The sequence below is a fragment of the Rhinoderma darwinii genome, chromosome 3 (assembly GCF_050947455.1).
Source record: "Rhinoderma darwinii isolate aRhiDar2 chromosome 3, aRhiDar2.hap1, whole genome shotgun sequence".
Taxonomy (NCBI): Eukaryota; Metazoa; Chordata; class Amphibia; order Anura; family Rhinodermatidae; genus Rhinoderma; species Rhinoderma darwinii.
The window spans coordinates 312,866,686-312,887,895 of record NC_134689.1 but is presented as its reverse complement, the minus strand read 5'-3'; the positions used below and the strand labels follow the sequence as shown (position 1 = coordinate 312,887,895).

The window sequence follows — 21,210 nt, the reverse complement described above, 5'->3', positions numbered from 1 at the left end:
TTTAAATCAATGGGAGACTGTTTTGCCCATTTTTTGGCGTGGACTCCGACGCGGTTTCATTGTCAAAATCAGCGCCAAGAAACTCTGAACTGGCCCTTAAAGGAATTATCCGGAAGCTTTAACATTTTGCAGGAGGGCAGGGGAGGGTATAAAATAATGAACTAACAGGTACTCACACTTTCTAAAGCTCTGCTGCTGGCACCCCCATTCTCCGATTATCTGGTTCCTGAAACTGCTGCTGCAGTCGCATGTCCCTGCAGCCAATTGGCTGGTCTCATCGGTCAGGTGCCATTAATGGCAACATCACTGCTGAAGCCAGCAATTGGCTTCATCGATGCGTGACCACTGCAAGAGGGGGGTTCTGCGTTTAAAAAGGTGAGTACTGGTTGGTTTATTTTATACCCTCCCCTGCCCTCCTGCAGGATTTTAAAACTCACGGTTAACCCCTTTAATTATTACACTATTTAAATTAAAACCTGGTTTAATGAAGACTTTGACTAAGAAACCATAGTGCAGGACTCTATTGAGCATTTGTTCGAATGAGCTCAGATACAATTGTATATGGTTTATTTTTTTTAGCGTGTAAGGAAATGAAATGGAATGTAGTGTGTTAGACTATGTTCACATCCAATTTTTTTGCCTACATTTTTACTGTACATCGGAAAAAAGATCCCAACATAAACTTTAAACGTAGGCTGTGACGGATGCCTAACAGTGGCGTACGTCACCATAGAATTTAATGGTATCCGTCAAATGGATACGTCTTAAACTGGGGTCATGAGGGTATCTACACACGGCCTATTTTCGGACCATAAACGCCCAAAAAATCGTAAGCAGAACGCCTCAACATCTGCCCATTGATTTCAATGGGAAACTGGCGTTCTCTTCCGACGGGGCGTTTTTCGCTGCGTTTTTTTTTACGCGTAAAAAAACAGCCGCGAAAAAGAAGTGCAGGACACTTCTTGAGACGTTTTTGGAGCAGTTTTTCATTGACTCTAGTGAAAAAAGCTCCAAAAACAGCCGTAAAAAACGCTGCGAAAATCGCAAGTGGCACAAAAAACGACTGAAAATCAGGAGCTATTTTCTCTTGAAAACAGCTCCGTATTTTGAGAAGTTTTTTACTCTGCGTGTGAACATACCCTCAGAGTTCATGATCTATCCGTTTAACGGATACCATTATAGTCTATGGGTGACTGATGGCACTCTTAGGCATCCATTTAGCTGATCCATGACACATAGACTACAATTACATCAATTTAACGGATACTTCCTCAAAAGCTATTGGAAAGCCCGTGGTGTATCTCTGATGCATGTGACGTGTGCTATATACAGTGACATACTTTGACCAAAGACTCCAATGTTAGAAAAAAAACGCAGCAGGGTTTTCCTTTTGTTTGCAGGATGGAGTAACATTTTCTACTATGTTATTCCATCCTTCAAAAAATAAAAAAATAAATATGGCTAATGGAGCCCTATAGATACATTTACCTTGGAGCTCCCCACGCTAAACGAACATCACAAAAGTGAACAGGATTTTAGTCATAATTGGTTTCGGTTCCTTCATGTTTGTATTGTTACTGATCTGCTCTTGAAGTTTTAGGCTGGGTTCACACGAGAATGTTACGTCCGTAAAGGACGGAACGTATTTCGGCCGCAAGTCCCGGACCGAACACTCTTCAGGGAGCCGGGCTCCTAGCATCATAGTTATGTACGATGCTAGTTGTTCCTGTAATTTATCATTGTATATAATGGTCAGTATCTCATAGAAATGCCCATTCTGCCGATCCCCTTGAGAAAAATAGTGGCAAGAAAAATATCTAAGTGGCATTATAACCCATATCATATTTTTTTTATTGGATCTTCTTTCTTTCATATGTTTATCCCAAATGTTTTCACATTGTTGTGGTTTGTCTCTTCTGCATCATGTTTCTTCTAAGCATTCATTACGGTCTATTCCTCCTGAGCTAATTCTACTACAATAGTGGTATGTGCTTCCCTTACTGATAAATACGTGCCTACATTTTGCAATTGACTTGACTAAATCTTCTGTTCTCATAGATTTAGTGTTCATCATATCACTTGCACTTTCAGAAATTTATTATGATTTGATGATTTGGCTGTCAACTTCACTTTTTTTTTTTTTTTCTCTCTCTCACCCTTGGTTTGTATGCTATGTTGCATTAGAATCTTCATATATAACAGGCTATCAGACGTCTAATGAAGCCATGTATTGTAATACAAGATGTGTCTTGTGCAACCTCAGAATCTGTATCCCTTATGCCTTCATTACTGTTCAAATCCTCCTCCTTTCTGTTTTGATCTATTACATTTGATGGCCTATTGGGATGATTTGTTGCTCTGTTGCATGCTTGTCCTCCTCATAAAGGAATCCACATGATTCTCCGTTGTTGGACTCCTAGTTTTTAATTATTGCCCATATGTTCTGTTCAGGAGCTTGGTAAATCCTGGCCCTGTACGCTGTTAAATATTTTTGTCAGTTTCCTTTTTTAGAATTTAAATAATGCAGCTAAAAATAGATTTTGTGTTTTTTAAAAAAAGCCTCCTCCTAATTGCTTACATTTGTGCTTATTTGATTTTGTCCCAGAACCTGTATGGTTTTTGTAAAAAGATTGCTCTGAAAACCGTGGAAGCTACTGCAAAACCGAACTATGGACATTTTTAAAAAAAATATTGTTATTTTTAATAATATTGTATTGCCACACGCAGCATTATTGTTTTTTAAACTGGTGGCATCTGCAATCCAGAGTCATATGACTGAGCTGCTATTCTGGACTATAAACCACAATAAGGCCATGTTAAGAAATTCTCCGCCACAAATCTGTGGCAATATCCACGTGTGTTGCAGGAACAGAAAGTGGGTCTCATTTTTGCTTTAGCTTTTTTTCAAGCTTTAAATGTTTATAAGTGGACTTCACTTCACTAATGACCCTTCCCCTGGACTAATACTTCCTTTTTTTCTTTTATCCTGTCAACTAGGTATAGATACTGCTGAATGGTTCCTAGTACTATAGTTTCTGCTCGACAATCTGTTACTCCTCTTGGATTATGTTACATTTTATGTTTTGTGCACAGTTGTACTTGTTTGTTCGTAAATTTACAGTGCGGCTACCACACAAGTTCACATCACGTTTTTGCCCTGCGTTTGGCTTGTACACCAGGAAAGCTCCTGGCATACATGCTAAATGTGCCCATTAGCCCAACAGACTACGTAGCACACCACGTTTTTCCATACAACAGGATCCTGCAAAAAAAAAAGTATGCATACATGTGAGCCTATGGGTTATGTATGACATACACTACCGTTCAAAAGTTTAGGATCACTTAGAAATTTCCTTATTTTTGAAAGAAAAGCACAGCTTTTTTCAATGAAGATAAAATTAAATTAATCAGAAATACACTCTATACATTGTTAATGTGCTAAATGACTATTCTAGCTGCAAACGTCTGGTTTTTAATGCAATATCTACATAGGTGTATAGAGGCCCATTTCCAGCAACCATCACTCCAGTGTTCTAATGGTACATTGTGTTTGCTAACTGTGAAAGAAGGCTAATGGATGATTAGAAAACACTTGAAAACCCTTGTGCAATTATGTTAGCACCGCTGTAAACCGTTTTGCTGTTTAGAGGAGCTATAAAACTGACCTTCCTTTGAGCTAGTTGAGAATCTGGAGCATTACATTTGTGGGTTCGATAAAACTCTCAAAATGGCTAGAAAAAGAGAGCTTTCATGTGAAACTCGACAGCCTATTCTTGTTCTTAGAAATGAAGGCTATTCCATGCGAGAAATTGCCAACAAACTGAAGATTTCCTACAACGGTGTGTACTACTCCCTTCAGAAGACAGCACACACAGGCTCTAACCAGAGTAGAAAGAGAAGTGGGAGGCCCCGCTGCACAACTGAGCAACAAGACAAGTACATTAGAGTCTCTAGTTTGAGAAATAGATGGCTCACAGGTCCTCAACTGGCAGCTTAGTTAAATAGTACCCGCAAAATGCCAGTGTCAACGTCTATAATGGAGAGGTGACTCCGGGATGCTGGCCTTCAGAGCAGAGTGGCAAAGAAAAAGCCATATCTGAGACTGGCTAATAAAAGGAAAAGATTAATATGGGCAAAAGCACACCGACATTGGACAGAGGAAGATTGGAAAAAAGTGTTATGGACAGATGAATCGAAGTTTGAGGTGTTTGGATCACACAGAAGAACATTTGTGAGATGCAGAACAACTGAAAAGATGCGGGAAGAGTGCCTGACGCCATCTGTCAAGCATGGTGGAGGTAATGTGATGGTCTGGGGTTGCTTTGGTGCTGGTAAAGTGGGAGATTTGTACAAGGTAAAAGGGATTTTGAATAAGGAAGGCCATCACTCCATTTTGCAACGCTATGCCATACCCTGTGGACAGTGCTTGATTGGAGCCAATTTCATCCTACAACAGGACAATGACCCAAAGCACACCTCCAAATTATGCAAGAACTATTTAGGGAAGAAGCAGGCAGCTGATATTCTATCTGTAATGGAGTGGCCAGCGCAATCACAAGATCTCAACCCCATAGAGCTGTTGTGGGAGCAGCTTGACCGTATGGTACACAAGAAGTGCCCATCAAGCCAATCCAACTTGTGGGAGGGGCTTCTGGAAGCATGGGGTGAAATTTCTTCCGATTACCTCAGCAAATTAACAGCTAGAATGCCAAGGTCTGCAATGCTGTAATTGCTGCAAATGGAGCATTCTTTGACGAAAGCAAAGTTTGAAGGAGAAAATTATTATTTCAAATAAAAATCATTTATTTATAACCTTGTCAATGTCTTGACTATATTTTCTAGTCATTTTGCAACTCATTTGATAGAATTTGATGGAAAACACACAAATGTCTGGGTGACCCCAAACTTTTGAACGGTAGTGTATGCCACGTGCATCTGTTAAACGTATACAGCATGAACTTTTCATGACGTATACATTAAACGGATGCCATAATAGCCTCTGGGTTACGCATGACTGTGACTGATGCCTAAATGTGAAATTAGTCACTCATAGGCTATTCTGGGATACATTTAACTTATACGTCCTGAAAAGATCATGAGTGTTCATGACTTAGACTTTTATGGGATACATTTAACTTCTAAATTATGAACACTCATGATCTTTTCAGGTCGTGTAAGTTAAATGTATCCCATAATAGTCTATGGGTGACGAATGCCACTGTTAGGCATACCTCACAGCCTACTTTTATCTTATGCCAGAAAAATCTCCTGATATATATGTTAAATGTAGGCGAAAAATGTGATCTAAATGGGGCCTTATATTTACAAACCGTAACAATCGAACATTGCACGAACTTGTGTCGAAAGACACCACAGAATAAAAGCTACAACGAAACCGTAGTAATCTCCTGTTTATTAGATAATCTGAAAAAATGAAAACAAATAAAAAAAATTGGTTTGTAAGGCCCCATGCACATAAATGTGTACAAACGTAATTTCTAATGAAGTTGTGGACCCATTCATTTCTATAGACCATGGAAATATTTACGAATGTGTGTCCGGGCTGTAAAAATGATCCGAAACATATCGAACACTTCTTATTCTTGTCTGCAATTGCAACACAGACAAGCCCATAGAAGTCTATTGGCGTTTCTGCAATTTCTGACGACTATGGATGTGCATCCATATTTGCGGATAGAACATTTTTTTTTGAGCTCGTGCGCATGAGGCCTAAACACGTGTGGTGGGTGTGGATAGCTAGTTAATGGCCGCATGATTCTGCAGGTAAGGCCACTTTCACACAGTAGTATTTTTTCAGTATTTGGAAGCCAAAGCCAGGAGTGAAACAAACACAGAAAAGTTTAATGGAAAAATTTTCACCTCTTTCCTTATTTTGGACCCACTCCTGGTTTTGGCTTACAAGAACTGACACAAAATAATGACTAGAATACTGCTGTTTGAAGGTAGCATTCAAGTGAAAAGGAGCAGAGCTGCGGTTCTGCAGCGCGGCCGCTATGAAATGTACAGAGCCAACTGCTTCCTTGCTCCGTACATTGCATACTGTGCAATAAAATCCGGTTCCCGCAGGCCGCCGGAGCAGTAGATTGGTGCGGGGTTCGGGTGTTGGATCCCCACAGATCATATACTGAAGACCTATCCGGTGGATAGATCACCAGTTGTCCGGTAGTCAACAACTCCTTTAACAATCAATATTAATGGCTGCCTGGTTTTGTGGGTGAAACTGCACTATTACCTGAAAAATCATGTGGCCCGTGACTATCAATTTATAATCCGTGGCCACTTCGAGTGGACTTGGTTTTTGGACCACATGTGGCCGCTGCTACGTGTATCCTCACCCTTTTACATTTAACCAATGCGTAATTGTGTATATGCTATCAGAACCAGGACCTTCTTGATCTGGATGTTCTTGGAGGGTCACTGGATCTTTGTTCAATCATACTGGCTCTCGGGAATGTAATTACTTGACTACTGGTTCAGACCTGTTTGATATTTGTTAACACTTACCTTTTATGTCAATTTAATATTATAAAGGTTGGGATCACAGCGTGCCTTTTTGACGCATTTTTAACACGCATTTTTATTTTTTTTGTTTTGGTAGATAAACTCACATGTCTCTCAAAAGAGAATTCATCTACCAAAACAAAAAAAGATGCATGTTTAAAATGCAACAAAAATGCAGTGTGTGAACTCGGCCAAAGTGTGGAAAGTAGAGGAATTAATCCAGGCACAAAAAGGACAGTTTTGCAAGAAAAAAATAAAACACTGGTCTGCTGGGATCCATGTTTTTTCCTTTACAAAAAAATGGAGGAGAAAACAGAGTTGGAAATTGGCAATGTGAATGAGCTTTTTTTTAAATAAAATAAAAAAAAAGTGCTAAAATATCTTTTATTCCTCTTATTTCCTAGTTATTGCTGTTCATAAACAAGTCCTCACATTTCATTCTGATAGGCCAGATAATTATTGGTCCCACATGATGGAAAATTTGAAGAACACTACATTTCATTCACTTGCCTCAAACTATCGTGTCTGTAAAATGTGGTCGTCTTAGACCAAATCAATCATGTATCTCGATTAGAAGAGTTTTCAAACAGCATTAAATGAAGTGTGTAAAATGTGATCCTCATTTATGTAACCGTTGAGTAGCAGGGCTGGGTATGTAGTCTGGAACAACTCCGTCTGACCCCAGTGCTATCCTGAGAAGGTCTTTCTAGATTAGCTAGCTGTGTATGAAGTTCTAGTGTCTAATGAGATTATTATCCTTAAAGGGGTTTCCGAGCTATTTAAAAAATTGGCCATGGGTAAGAGGGATGCAAAAAAAAAAGGAAAAAAAGCCGTTGCTCAATTCACTGATCCCCGTTGTTTCCGCGCCGCCGCTCCATTCCTCCCCGCCGCTGTTTATTGACATAGCTGCAGCGACGATGTGGCTGCAGGGATCATGTGGGTATACAAGGACATAATCGCTGCAGCTATGTCAGCGGCTCTGGAACGATACAGATCTGTGAATTGAGCAGCAGTTTATTTAATTATTTTTTTTACATCCCTCCTGGCCGATTTTTAAAATGACTTGTAAAACCCCTTTTAAGCCCCTTAATGATCACTGTAGAAAAACTCTACTCGGGATAGGTTTTTCTTTGAAGCTTGATGTTTGTCTCTCCTATAAAACAAAATGCCTTCCTTTTATCCCTACAAGTTGCTTGGGAAATCGTTGTTTGCCTTTGTAGTAAGCATCAACCACAAACTAAATAGTTAAAACACAATTTCTATTGACATTGTATTGTTTAAATGTATTTAGATTTCTTCATTCATTTATTTATTTTTTTATCTCATGACAGGTAAGAGTTTTTTAAAAACTGAAATCTGGGCGCAAAGCATTCCAGTGAAGCCAAAAGTCTGAAGCCAAGTTTGGAAATGTATCATCTTGGGAAAAAAAAAGAGGGGAATGTATCTGCAAGGAACTGACTGGGATAGATGAGTTTCTCCTAAAGCTATTAGTCCATGTTTATGTACTTGAAGACTTCAGATAAAATAGTGAAAGACGTGTGGACTACCTTCAAACTGGATCATTCCTTTCTGTGTGTTGGGAGGGAGGAATTTTGTCTCTTATAATATATATTTTTATAATACAAGCCAAAGACCTGCTGCCATTTCTTGAAGAAAACTTTACACAATCATAATTGAACGTTCCACTGGTAAAGCCAAATCCATTTCCTTTTAGGTAACACTTGAAAGATTATTTTCCACTCTTCTCAGCAAAATTCCCTCCATGTGATCTACAACCAGATCCTGTAAACTGCTACACAAGAAGAGAAATTATCCGGGTGACACTATTTTTATGGAGAAATTCTGGAAATTAAGCAGGGTACCATTATATACACCCCAATGACATTTCCAGGAATGGAGATTACCTGACAACTGGCATAGGGGCTCTACCTAATCTAAAAGTGGCAATGTGTTGATTGTCATTGCCACCAATCTGTGCCCGTAAATGCTCATAGTATGTGGTACGAGATAATTTTGTCACCTTTTCTTGTGGTTCCATTCAAAATGAAATGTTAACTTTTTTCATTGTAGCTAGGGATTCAGGAATGGATGAAGAATATGTATGAAATGATCATCTCCAATATCCTGTTGTATTAGTGTTTTGTTGCCAGCGGAGGCCTTTTTGTTTTATAGATTGATATTGTATTCTATTTAGAACAGATCTTTAGGGCAGAAGTTAACCTATAGTATGGGACTGAAAATATGTAGTCCTAAATGTTTTCAAGGAAAGGTCACCATGGTGTATATGGAATCATAATTTACAATAATATATTTGATTTATTTTTATGTTCAATATATAGTATGTAATATATATCTGTCTAATAATAACAAACATAAATGTAAATGCTGTGGTGGATTTTGAAGGTGGGGGAATTGACACATAACTTAAATACATTTGTTTAGAATATGAGAGCTTTCCATATTTGCTGCAGGAACAAAGAAAATACAATACTAGGTAAGCTTTTCCAATATAAACAGTACTGAATAGGAAATGGTTATTACTTTTCCAGGAAGCTGGGCTGAATTGACATACCACATTGCATTACATCTAAAAAGAAAAATTATGCAACTTTGCAAATAGTCTTAATTAAAAAAATAAATAAAATCGCCTATCCTTTGTTTGTACGGGTCATGTGGAAACCTCTGTATTCTCCTTTTTGTTCTGTGTCAAAACTCCTATGTAAACTCATGTGTCTCCATGATGTCAGACCTAAAAACAAACCCTATGTTCCATCAGTCCCCTACATCTTACTAATATACACGACAGTTTAGCAAAAAGAAGGGAATAGATGATTGGCAATATGACTGCAGGATCAGACTACACAGAGCTTGTTTGTAGTCTGTTGCTATGGAGACACAGGTCTACATGGAAGCTGTGGACACAACTTTAGGAGATTTTTAACTGTTTAAAAATGAAGCAACTTTGCAATTTTAGATGCATTAAAACAATTAAAAATGTGGTTGATAAGGTGGACCTTCCATTTAATTTATCCTTAAATCAGTTTTCTAATCTAATAGGTAATATCACATAGGACCATCATTTATTACAGGACAGAAGTCTTTCTACATTGTCTGTATTTTCATCATGAAGGCAACATTTTGTCAGGAGTCTGCACATCTGTGAAGGGGCTCGTTTACCTTTTTAGATGACTTACTGATGTAACTTTAAACTGCATACATTGATTTACTTTCCTGGCTTCCTCCTGTGCTTATATGTATGTATTCATATACAGAGACATAGGTCACACACAAATCAAGAAACGGAGTTAGCGAAATGCCTCAAAAGAGGTTTCCACAAACTAACCTAAGCTCGTAACTTTAAATCTACAATTTTTAATAAGATCTGGTGCACAGTAGGATTCGCTCCTTGCAGTATTGTAATATTGATATTTGCATGTTAATGTTAGATATGTACAACTTCACCATTGTGATCATATTGAGATGCAGAATTCTATATCCGCCTTTCTCTTTGCCTCACTTCTTCCCTTGCTCTATGATTATAATTCTTAAGATCAAGGGACTATTGGTTCTTGTAAATGATGTCACACGGACTAATTACTTTTTTTTCCCTTCTTCATAAGTTATATGTAAGTGGTGTTAAGCTAGAAGAGAGAACAAAATTAGTTAAAAATGATCTCCTGCTGCAATGTTTTTCAGGAGACCTCATGTGAGAACTGGAAACTGGCATACATCCATGCGTGTAGAGGAAAATTTAGTATCTTTTCCACATGTATTTGTCTTTTATCAGTGTGCCCTTCCTGATCTTTAGCCTTTTATACATCTTACCTTGGAAACCATTCACAGAATACTTCTGTATTTCAAATTCGAATTCTACTTTGCCAAATGCTCCCTAGGTAATGTATAAGGAAATATGTAGAATGGGAAACCTTAATACCCCGAGCATAGGATGTAAATAAACCTTAATAGTGGCAGATTACGAAGACCTAGATTATTCCTGTTCGAACAGGTTACGCTGATGAACTTTTCTTATGTGGCAGAATGACTCAATAACAGTGGCTGGGCATCAGACTAAGGCCTGATTTACACGAGCGTGTGCGTTTTGCGCGCGCAAAAAATGCTGCGTTTTGCGTGCGCAAAAGGCAATTGACAGCTCCGTGTGTCATCCGTGTATGATGCGCGGCTGCGTGATTTTCGCGCAGCCGCCATCATAGAGATGAGGCTAGTCGACGCCCGTCACTGTCCAAGGTGCTGAAAGAGCTAACTGATCGGCAGTAACTCTTTCAGCACCCTCGACAGTGAATGCCGATCACAATATACACCAACCTGTGAATCAAAAAAGACTTTCAAACTTACCATGAACTGCCTGCTTCCTCCAGTCCGGTCTCCCGGCCGTTGCCTTGGTGACGCGTCCCTCTCGTCATCCGGCCCCACCTCCCAGGATGACGCGGCAGTCCATGAGACCGCTGCAGCCTGTGATTGGCTGCAGCCTGTGATTGGCTGCAGCTGTCACTTGGACTTAATTGTCATCCCGGGAGGTCGGACTGGAGGAAGAAGCCGGGACTTATCGGTAAGTCCGAACTTCTGTTTTTTTTTTTACACGTATATGTATATTGTGATCGAAAGTCACTGTCCATGGTGCTGAAACTGTTTAAGTCTTTCAGCACCGTGGGCAGTGACTGTCTCCTGACGTCGCGTACCCGAACATTTTTTGCCGGGTTCGGTCAAAACGAGTTCGGCCGAACCCGGTGAAGTTCGGTGCGCTCATCTCTAATTTGACACTCCGTTTGGATGTTTGTAAACAGAAAAGCACGTGGTGCTTTTCTGTTTACATTCATCCTTTTGACAGCTCTTGCGCGAATCACGCAGTTCGCACGGAAGTGCTTCCGTGCGGCATGCGTGGTTTTCACGCACCCATTGACTTCAATGGGTGCGTGATGCGTGAAAAACGCACCATTATAGAACATGTCGTGAGTTTTACGCAACGCACTCACGCTGCGCAAAATTCACGCATCGTCTAAACTGCCCCATAGAGTAATATAGGTGCGTACGACACGCGTGAAAAGCACGCGCGTCGCGCGCGCGTATATTACGCTCGTGTAAATGAGGCCTAAGGTTGAATTAGGATGAGAACTTTTGCCACATAAGCACCTAACCTCCTGCTTTTCTTAACCAAAGACTAATCCAGACTGGTAGGGGAGGCAGTGTTGCATGTAATCCTTCGTTTAGGCTCCCCAGGCATAAAACGGTGACTGAAATGTCCTCCTTGAACTTTCTTAGGGCGGATTTACACGAACGTGTAATATGTCCGTGCAACGCGCGTTTTCCACGCGCGTCGCACGGACCTATGCTAGCCTATGGGGCAGTGCAGACTCAATGATTTTTGCGCAGCGTGAGTCCACTGCGTAAAACTCACGACAGGTCCTATATTTCTGCGTTTTTCGCGCATCACGCACCCATTGAAGTCAATCGGTGCGTGAAAATCACGCGCACCACACGGAAGCACTTCCGTGGGACGCGTGTGATTCGCGCAACAGCAGTCAAAAGTATGAATGTGAACAGAAAAACCATGTGCTTTTCTGTTTACCAACATCCAAACGGAGTGTCATAATGATGGTGGCTGTTAAGTGCCTTTTGTGTGCGCAAAACGCACACGCTCGTGTAAATCCCCCCTTACTGCACTTCTAACAATCACTCACCATCATTGTCTTTAGGTATGAGTTGGCAGGGGCTCCAACTCTGATATTTTAGGTTAGGAAAGGAAAATGAATTGAAAACCAATTGGCTTTAAGACTTCCATAGGAATATAATGGGGATGACTATTCGATGTCTGGTGTACTGAGGAGGTAATGTGTTACTTTTGTAAATGTAAGCAATATTCCTGAACTTCTGTGTCCAAAACTTTGGTGTATATGATAATGTAGGCACAGTATGGTCCCATACCAGGCTATGGACTCCTTATTACAGATCTGTACAACACAGATCCATAATATGGTTGTGTGCATGGAGCTTTATAGTATAAGTTGGATTGCTACGAGCTTATGATTTATTTTTATTTTTTTTAAAACATGGCTGCCACTAGAGTGTATAGATGATCCATGTTAAAATAGGATTCCTAATAAAATCAGTGGGGAAAACACTCCAAACCTATTTTTTCTATTTCCCCCCCCCCCCCCCTTGATCTGAAAACACAGTATTGATGTAGTTTAGGGTAAGGCCACATGGAGTGGCGCTGACACAGACGTAATTCGGCTAATAATCACACCAGCACCATGTTTGGTGCGTCTGTCAAATAGCCAGTTACTAGCCGCACGTTGTTGCGGCTAAAAGGCCCTTTACCTGTAAAATCGTGCGGCCGTAAAGGGTGTATTTATTAATGACTGCATAATTTTGTGCCCTTACTGAAAGTTATTTGTATTTAAAAAGTACTATTACCTTTTATAACTAATACATTTCTACTACACAGAGCTGCCACATGTTAGAAGTACATGATGCAATGGTAGAAGCCATTGGTCCACAGTTGTTTTTAACTGGAGTCGCACAAGATAGCGGTCGCCAAAAATATTACTGTGATTCTCAAGGTTGCAGACAAACACTTTTTTTTAATAGTGTTTTTACAGTTAAGACGTTGACACTGATCCCACAATTCAATTGATGAAGCGACAAAGTTGTGCTACTCTAATTGCAAAAAAAGTAAAGCCATTGATACTATTTGTCCCAGCCCTGGATAGAAGAGTTGTTTTTGTTTTTTTTTCATTTCAGATAGTAACTTTTTAGGATAAGAGTCTAAATCCTATATAAATCCACTGTCACCCATTTTGCTATGACAATACATTCAATCTAGTTACAGCGCACAGATACTACTTGTCAGTTTGAGGCCAGGGCTACACCTAGAATTTTTGTAGCGCTACTGATTGATTTTAACGCTTGAGTGACAACTGCAGTCCACAAGATTGCATGCAACTCAATGTGCTCACTTAGGGCATGTTCAGACGTGGCGGAATTGCTGTGGAATTCCGCTGCGGACAGTCTGCAGTGGAATTCTCCAGCGGCCGTTTTTTCATTTTTCTATACATTTTTAGGAAAGTTAGTTCAGATGTTGCAGAAAATTACTTTGCGGAATTTAGGCTGTGGTGCAGATTTTTCCCTCCGCAGCATGCTCTTTCCATTGCGGAGAAGTGGAATTTCACTGCGGATTTCAGCCTTTGCAATTCAAAAACTGAAATCTATGGTAAGTCCGCTGTGATTTCTGCAACGTCTGAATTACCTGTCAAATATGCAAATGTTGGTGCAGATTCATGTGTAATTGCACCAACATTTGCAGCGGAAAAATTCCGCCACGTCTGAACATGCTCTTAGGCTATAACTCAAGAGTTAAAATCAATCAGTAGCAGGTGTAGCCCTGGCCTAAAGCTTTAAGGGTAAGGCCACATGGAGCAACACTGACCCGGAAACTATATGGCCAACAGCTGCGCCAGCACCAAGTTTGGTGCGGCTGACAAATTGCCTGTTAACGGCTGCGTGTTGTTGCAGGTAAAACGGCCCTTTACCTGCAAAAGCGTGCATCCATAAAAGTGTGTATTCATTTATGGCTGCACGATTTTGCAGGTAAAGGGCAGTTTTAACAGCAACAACGTGCGGCCATTATTAGGCAGTTTGACAGCCTAGCCGAATATGATGCTGGCGTAGCTGTTGGCAGCATTGCGGCTGGGTCAATTACACTCTGTATGATCTTTTACCCTGAGGGCTTATTCAGACGAACGGGATATACGTCCGTGCAAAGCACATGATTTTCACGCGTGTCGCACGGACCTATATTAGTCTATGGGGCCGTGCAGACAGTTGCGTGACTTTTCTGCAGCGTGAGTCCGCTGTGAAAAAGTCACGACATGTCCGTTCTTTGTGCGTATTTCGCGCATCACGCAACCATTTGAAGTCAATGGGTGCGTGAAAATCACGCAAGCCACACGGAAGCACTTCCGTGGGACAAGCGTGATTCGCGCAACAGCTGTGAAAAGGAATGAAAACAGAAAAGCACCACGTACTTTTCTGTTTACAAACATCCAAACGGAGCGTCATAATGATGGCGGCTGCGCGAAATGCACGCAGCCGCGCATCATACGGGGCTGACACACGGAGCTGTCAAGTGCCTTTTGCGCGCGCAAAACGCACACGCTCTTATGTGTGTGTGAATCCGGCCTAACAGCGATTCTAATTATTACAAATTAATTGAAGACTTGTTTAATCCTTTTAGCACCCGGTCTATAGACCTTGTCCTAGGAAAGAGTTAACTGTTGAGCTAAAGGATAATGCTCTTCCTTCCTGGGAAGTGTGTGACACTGCCAAATGTCCACAAGGATGTGATTGTAATTCTTTGCTGCTATGTGATGTGTGTTGTCTTACCCTTAGTTTTCTCGTGTTCCATTTTGTGTGGTTGTAGGGAAAAACAAGCTAAAAATAGAGTACAAGTACTTTGTCATTCCTTTTTGATTAGCTATTTAATGACTGCAAGACCTCATCTGTGCTTTAATTACCAGTTCACTTAAGCAAATGAAGCAAGCTGGCTGCAGACTTCCTGTGCGCTTTGTAATGGCATGTCTGTGTTTAAAGTAACCGTGTTGCTTATTTTGAGACAAGAAAGCAAATGAATGCCAGTGCTTTTGGCTTTAAACAGGCTTTAGAATACCAGATGCGAAGGTGCCGTGTGGCAATTTGGATGAGCCATGAGCAGCCTTTTTATGGTCTGCGATGTGCCTGAATCAGCAAAAGTCCAGTGGAGTGTTTCCTAGGCCATTCCTTGTGGTTGGCGTAGTGCGGTAAAATGTCATATGTTAACACAAATAGTGAGGGGATTAAAGGTGTTGTATGATAAAGGTGGTTTTGTTTTTGTTTTTCTTGATCAGCGCCACTATTGCCCATGGGCTGTGTCTAGTATTGTAGCTTGTCCCCATTCACTTGAATGGGAGTGAGCCTTTTTCTTTCTGTATTCGTCCTGTGTTCTTGAGACTGTTAGCACAGTACTTGGAGCCTTGTAAAAGTGAGTTGTCTATTGTGTACAGTGTACTATAGAGCTGCAGTGATCGGACATGTAAGGGGGAAACAACTAGTACATCTAATGATTGGAAGCACTCCATATCACATATAAAGATTTTCCAACATGTAAAAATATCTGCTTCTCATTTCTCACCGGAAAAAAAGGCTGAACATTTTCCTTCTATAGTCACCCCTAGAGTGTTAGTTTGTGTATTCTGCTTTCTTACCTTAAGGAAAGAGCATGTAAGGCCTAGGGTTTGGGGCGAGTTTTGAGATGAGCACTTTAAGCACACATCTGTAGACACTAATGTAGCAGAATACAGCGTTCTGGTTGGAGAAGTGTGGCCTAACTTTATAACCTTTTGTATTTGGGTAATTGAAATGAACTTTTGTTGGTTCAGGCTGCAAAACATCGAACCATTTAGCTGAGACACGTATTTTTTTTTTTTGGCATCTGGTTTTCCATGTCAGTCATAAGTTTATAAATTGTTGTCTGGGATTCAAAAAACATAGCTGCTTTATTCCAGAAACAGACCTTCTCCATGTGCTGTCTGGTTTTGCAGCTCAACCATTTTAAGTTAATGGTGCAGAGCTGCAATACCAGACACAGCCTGTGGACAAGAGTAGTGCTGTTCATGGAAGAAAGCAGCCTTTTCTTTCTAAGCTCAGAACCTCTATCACGTTCCTGATAAATTACTCTGCTGTTTCCACTATTTTCTGATTTGGTTTTTCTTTTTCTTTACATGTTGCTTTGCAAAAATGTGTATTCTTTTCTTATGTCCTTGTTTGTTAAGAATAAAGGGGGAGTTATTGTATAATTTAACTATAGGGTTACATACTCAGAGTTTAATGGGATAGAGGTGGTTTATTTTTTAATTTATATAACGATAAAGTGTACATAGGGATATGTTAGAATATATTTCTAGATTTATGTCCTCTTATTTATGCCAACGGTAAACTTCTTTGACCTTTTTAGTGCAGCTCCACCATGCTGTTTTGTAAAATATCTGTATAGTCAAGGATGTTCAGTTTTTGTTATTTCAGATGTATGAATTTAAAATGCAATTCAAACCAAATGTTAATGAGTATATTGAATTATTATTGAGACTAGTCTCCCATCAGTGGAAACCATACAATTATTGTATTTTATTTGAAAGGTTTTGAAGCTATCCTTTGTATTACCATGGTCAATTCATGCTGTTAATAAAACATTCTCTGGGAATGTAACCATTTGTTACTGTGCTTTTTGTTTTGCAAACAAAACCCATGTATTGTACATTTGTGGTCATTGTTTATGGAAATAACAACGTGATTCATTTGGGAGAGACAAAGGGTAATATCCAAGAGATTTATCGAGTCTGCATTACATCAGTGGTGTCATTACTCCTACTGCTGACATTAGGATCAGCTGTAAATATCTTCCATTGTCTGTGTTCTAGCTGAATGATGCAGACCTGACATTGAATTAAGTTGAAGTTCTACTTTTGGAGCATTTTTTATATCCTTCAGAACTACATTGTCATCTAATACCCAAATTTCTACCTTTTTCTGAAAATGGGTAAATTTTATGAAACGCTCTATTAAAATAGTTGATTTATTAATTCTGAAAAGTGATCTGATCTATTATGTCCATATGAACTGGAAAATGGTATCTATCTAAAATGTTAGCAACTTTGTACAAATTAAGTGATGCAATGAATTTATAGATAGTTAGTCTCTTAGGCCTTATTCACACAAGCGTGTCCAATTTGCATATGCATGAAAGGATGTTTTTTTTTTGGTTTTTTTTTTGTTTTTTTTTATGCATATGGTTGTCCGTGTAGTTAGAGGGAGTTCACACAGAGTTTATTTACGCAGAAATCGTGCCGCAAAACGTCCGAAAATGCCTCCCATTGATTTCAATGAGAGGCGGAGGCTTTTTTTTCCAACGAGTGGAAAATCTGGCTTGTGGGAAAAAGGGGCATGCCCCATCTTCGTGCGTTTACGCCTCTGACCTCAATGGGAGGTAGAGGAAGCGTATTTCGTGGCGTTTTATGCCTGCGGCGCTCAATGGCCGCGGGTGAAAAACTTCTGTGATTTGCGCAACAGTTCAAGAAATGAAGGGAAAAATAAAACTATCCCCTTCATTTAATTTTCTAAACCTCAAATCCGCGTGACATAAGGATGCCATATGCACAAAAATCAATCAGCCACACACCAAACACTGATTACACACGGAACTGCAACGCGCAAAAAACAGCGTGCACAAAACTCACACGTTCGTGTAAATAAGGCCTTCGTGTGGTTTCCGTGTCACATCATCCTTTTTCCTCTTCTGCTTGCTGTTCTTGGTTGTGGGGCAATTGATCTGTCAAAAACTGACAGCACATGGTTGTCATCCATGTGCTGTCTGGTTTTTTTTCACTCCACATATAGACTTTAATGAGCGAGTGGTATGCAAAAACAGACAAGAATAGGACCTGCTTTGAGTATCCCGCAACGGACTCCTGATCCGTAATAAAAAACGAACGGATGTCTGAATAGCCTCATTGAACTGCAAGGGTCAATGTGCTGTTTGTTGTTAAAACTGAGGGCACACTGACAAACACGTTCGTGTGAGTAAGGGCCTGTTCACATCACTGTTCGCTTTCCGTTCCGGGGCAACGTAAAGTGAAAGCACAGCTTCCGTTTCAGTCACCATTGATCTCAATGGTGACGGAAACCTTGCTAATGGTTTCCGGTTTTCCGATGGAATTAATAGCGCAGTAGACTCCGCAGACTGGTGACTGAAACGGAAGCTGTGCTTTCACTTTCCGTTGCAGGGTTCACCCGACGGAAACCTCCGACGGAACCCCGGAACGGAAATGAACGGTGATGTGAACAGGCCCTTAGGCCTTATATTTCAGAGTTGTATACACTATGTATGTTTTTATATTGAAAACAGTCAACAAGCTTTTTGATGGACATCCCTATCCCTAGTCAGGTTTTGTGTTTTTTATTTTTTTTTGCTATATTGATAAACCATAGTAGAAAAAGAATAGAAATTTCCTATAGTTGCATGCACACAACCTGAAAGATTTGTTGTAAATGATTACTAATAAAACGCGCACACACACATTTATTTTTAATCAATCATTCGGAAAGTCTTCAGACCCTTTGACATTTTTCACAATTTAGGTTGTGGTCCTGTGCTAAAATAAAAACATAATGCAGTTTTTCCACCATCATTCTGCGCTCAATACCTCATAGTGACACAGGCTCGGGGCTTAGCACTGTTGCCTTGCGCCGCTCGGAAAAGGCCAACGTCTGCATGGGTACTCTGCTTTCCTCCCACACCCCAAAAACATACTGATTGATACTTAGATTGTGAGCCCGAATGGGGACAGTAAGTGTGGATCTCTGTACAGTGCTGTGGAATATGTTGGTGCTTTATAAGTAACAGAAATAATAATAATGTCAGGAGCAGAGATGGAGTCGTAGTGCTCGTATATGGACAGTGACGTCCGGAGCTTCCCCAAAGTTCCTGAGCCGAGCCTACACCAGTGCTCTGCTTTGGGACTCTAGCTCTGGGGTTGCCCCTGACGTCACACTCCGGTCCAGGAGGATCCCCTGATGTCACTGCCTGTGAGTAGTGCGTGTGGTACTACCCACAGAGGGCACTGGCATTATCTAGGGGGGGGGGGTGTGGCAATATCTACAGGTGGCACTATCTAAAAAGGGGCTGCCCAATTTTGATTTTCTTGTGGCTGCCAGCTGAGCAGACTTTAATTAGCGACACAAACTGGATTTTTAAAATAAGCATGTGGAGTAAACTCGCAAATTTCCGATAAGTTTAAACCTAGCGGTATTATTATAGTAATGTCGTATTATTATAGGAATGTAAGATTGTTATAGTAGTTTGAATAACTAATTGAAAAACAATTTTGTATTGTAGCAAATTTGAAAGTAATGCGGCCTGTCAACTTTAAATTTGTTTTTCTATGTGTGGCCCATTTACCTGGCTGAGTTTGAGACCCCTGATCTAACAGTAAAATCTCAAATAATGAATGGCAAGCAGCCTCATATAATGAATATTAGAAGCCAGCAGGACAGCGCTGCACTCCTTCAGATTAAACCTGATTTATATCGCCAATTCACAGCCAGCTTCATTTCTGGAGTGGAAGCATTTCACTTTGTAACGAAAGTCCTAAAATGGTATTGATGTGCAAAGCTATATCATCACAAGGACCCTGCAAACAGAAGAATAGAGCTGAGCTTTCTTAACACCCATAAATATGCCTTTAAGGGAAGTGAAAGATTGTTCTTTAATGAACTCAAACCTGAACGTTCAGGTTTTCAGTGAAATGGTATGTTATGGTAACTCTTTCATATACTTCATTGAGATCCAATGTAGCATCTCTTTATTATATAGAGCAGATCCCCACTTCAGTATTTCTCAATTAAGCAGACTACATAGCTTACATCAAGAACCAATTCAACCCTCTGTATGTGTGCCAGGAGGTACCTGTTTGATCTATCCCTCTTTATCTGACTTCTATTGCGAGTACATGCAGGGGAAATGTAGCATATTTGGCGGCTCTCTATTCTGGCTCATAGAGGGGATCCCTGACTCCTGCTGCAAGCTGCGCTATTCTTGCCGTCAGTGTGACAGAAACCTTAATGGAACCCCCAAACAAAAAGTTGAATGCAAACATGAACATAGATTAATAATCACTGGAATTCAAAGTAAAAAAAAAAAAAATATCGGTTCTGCAAGGGATTAAGGGGCTTGCAAAAAGTTTTGCAGACTAAGTTATAGGGTTTTTTCTTTCTATGTGGACAATAGGGCTAAAAGTATGAGGATACCCCTTCTAATTATTTTGGTTTAGCCACACCCATTGCAAACAGGTGCAGAAAATCAAACACACAGCTATACAATCCCCATAGATAAAACTGATAGTAGTATGGGTCGTACTGAAGAGCTCAGTGACTTTAAAGGATGCGTCCTTTGTCACAAATTTCCAATATGCTAGATCTGCCCTGATTAGCTGTACCTACTATTAATGTGGAGTGGAAGTGTCCAGGCTTAATAACAGCTCAGCCATGAAGCGGTAGACCACCCGAACTCATAGAGCGGAGCTGCGGCCGTGCATGGCGTGTAACAATTGCCTATCCTTTGTTGCACCACTCACTACAGAATTTCAAACTGCCTCTGAAAATTTCATCAGCACAAGAACTGTGCATCGGGAGCTTAATGAAATGGGTTTCCATGGTTGAGCAGCTGCACACAACCCTAAGATCACAATGCACAATGCCAAGTTTCAGCTGGGGTGATATAAAGCATCCCACCTTAGGACTCTGGAGCAGTGGAAACGTGTTCTCTGGAGTGATGAATCATATTTCACTATCTGGCAGAGCAAAGAGCAAATCTGGGTTTGGTGGATGCAAGGAGAACTCTACCTACTGGAATGTATAGTGCCTACTGTAAAATTAGATGGAGGTGGGATAATGGTATGGAGCTCTTTTATAGGGGTTGGGCTAGCCCCTTATTACCAGTTACATAGTACGGTTGAAAAAAGACACATGCCCATCAAGTTCAACCAAGGGATGGGAAAAATTTCTACACATTGACATAAGAGCTGATATTTTTTAGTTCTAGAAAATGATCTAAGCCTTTTTAAAAGCCATCTACTGTTCCTG

General features: G+C 40.3%; 1 protein-coding gene across 2 annotated transcripts in view; it reads left to right on the top strand.

Annotated features, from left to right (window-relative positions):
* The window catches only part of FAM174B (family with sequence similarity 174 member B), a 74,333-nt gene extending 57,568 nt beyond the window's left edge, over positions 1-16,765 (top strand). The window contains exons 3-4 of one of the 2 annotated variants that reach the window (XR_012882452.1): positions 7,854-10,595; positions 11,635-16,765. Coding sequence is in view for 1 of the 2 variants with exons in the window: in XM_075858219.1 (XP_075714334.1) it covers positions 7,854-7,857 (4 nt within the window). In the remaining variant the exon portion in view is untranslated. Of the gene's footprint in view, positions 1-7,853 lie in introns of both variants that reach the window. The other variant, XM_075858219.1, reaches the window with a different exon arrangement.
* Positions 16,766-21,210: the final 4,445 nt, after the last annotated feature.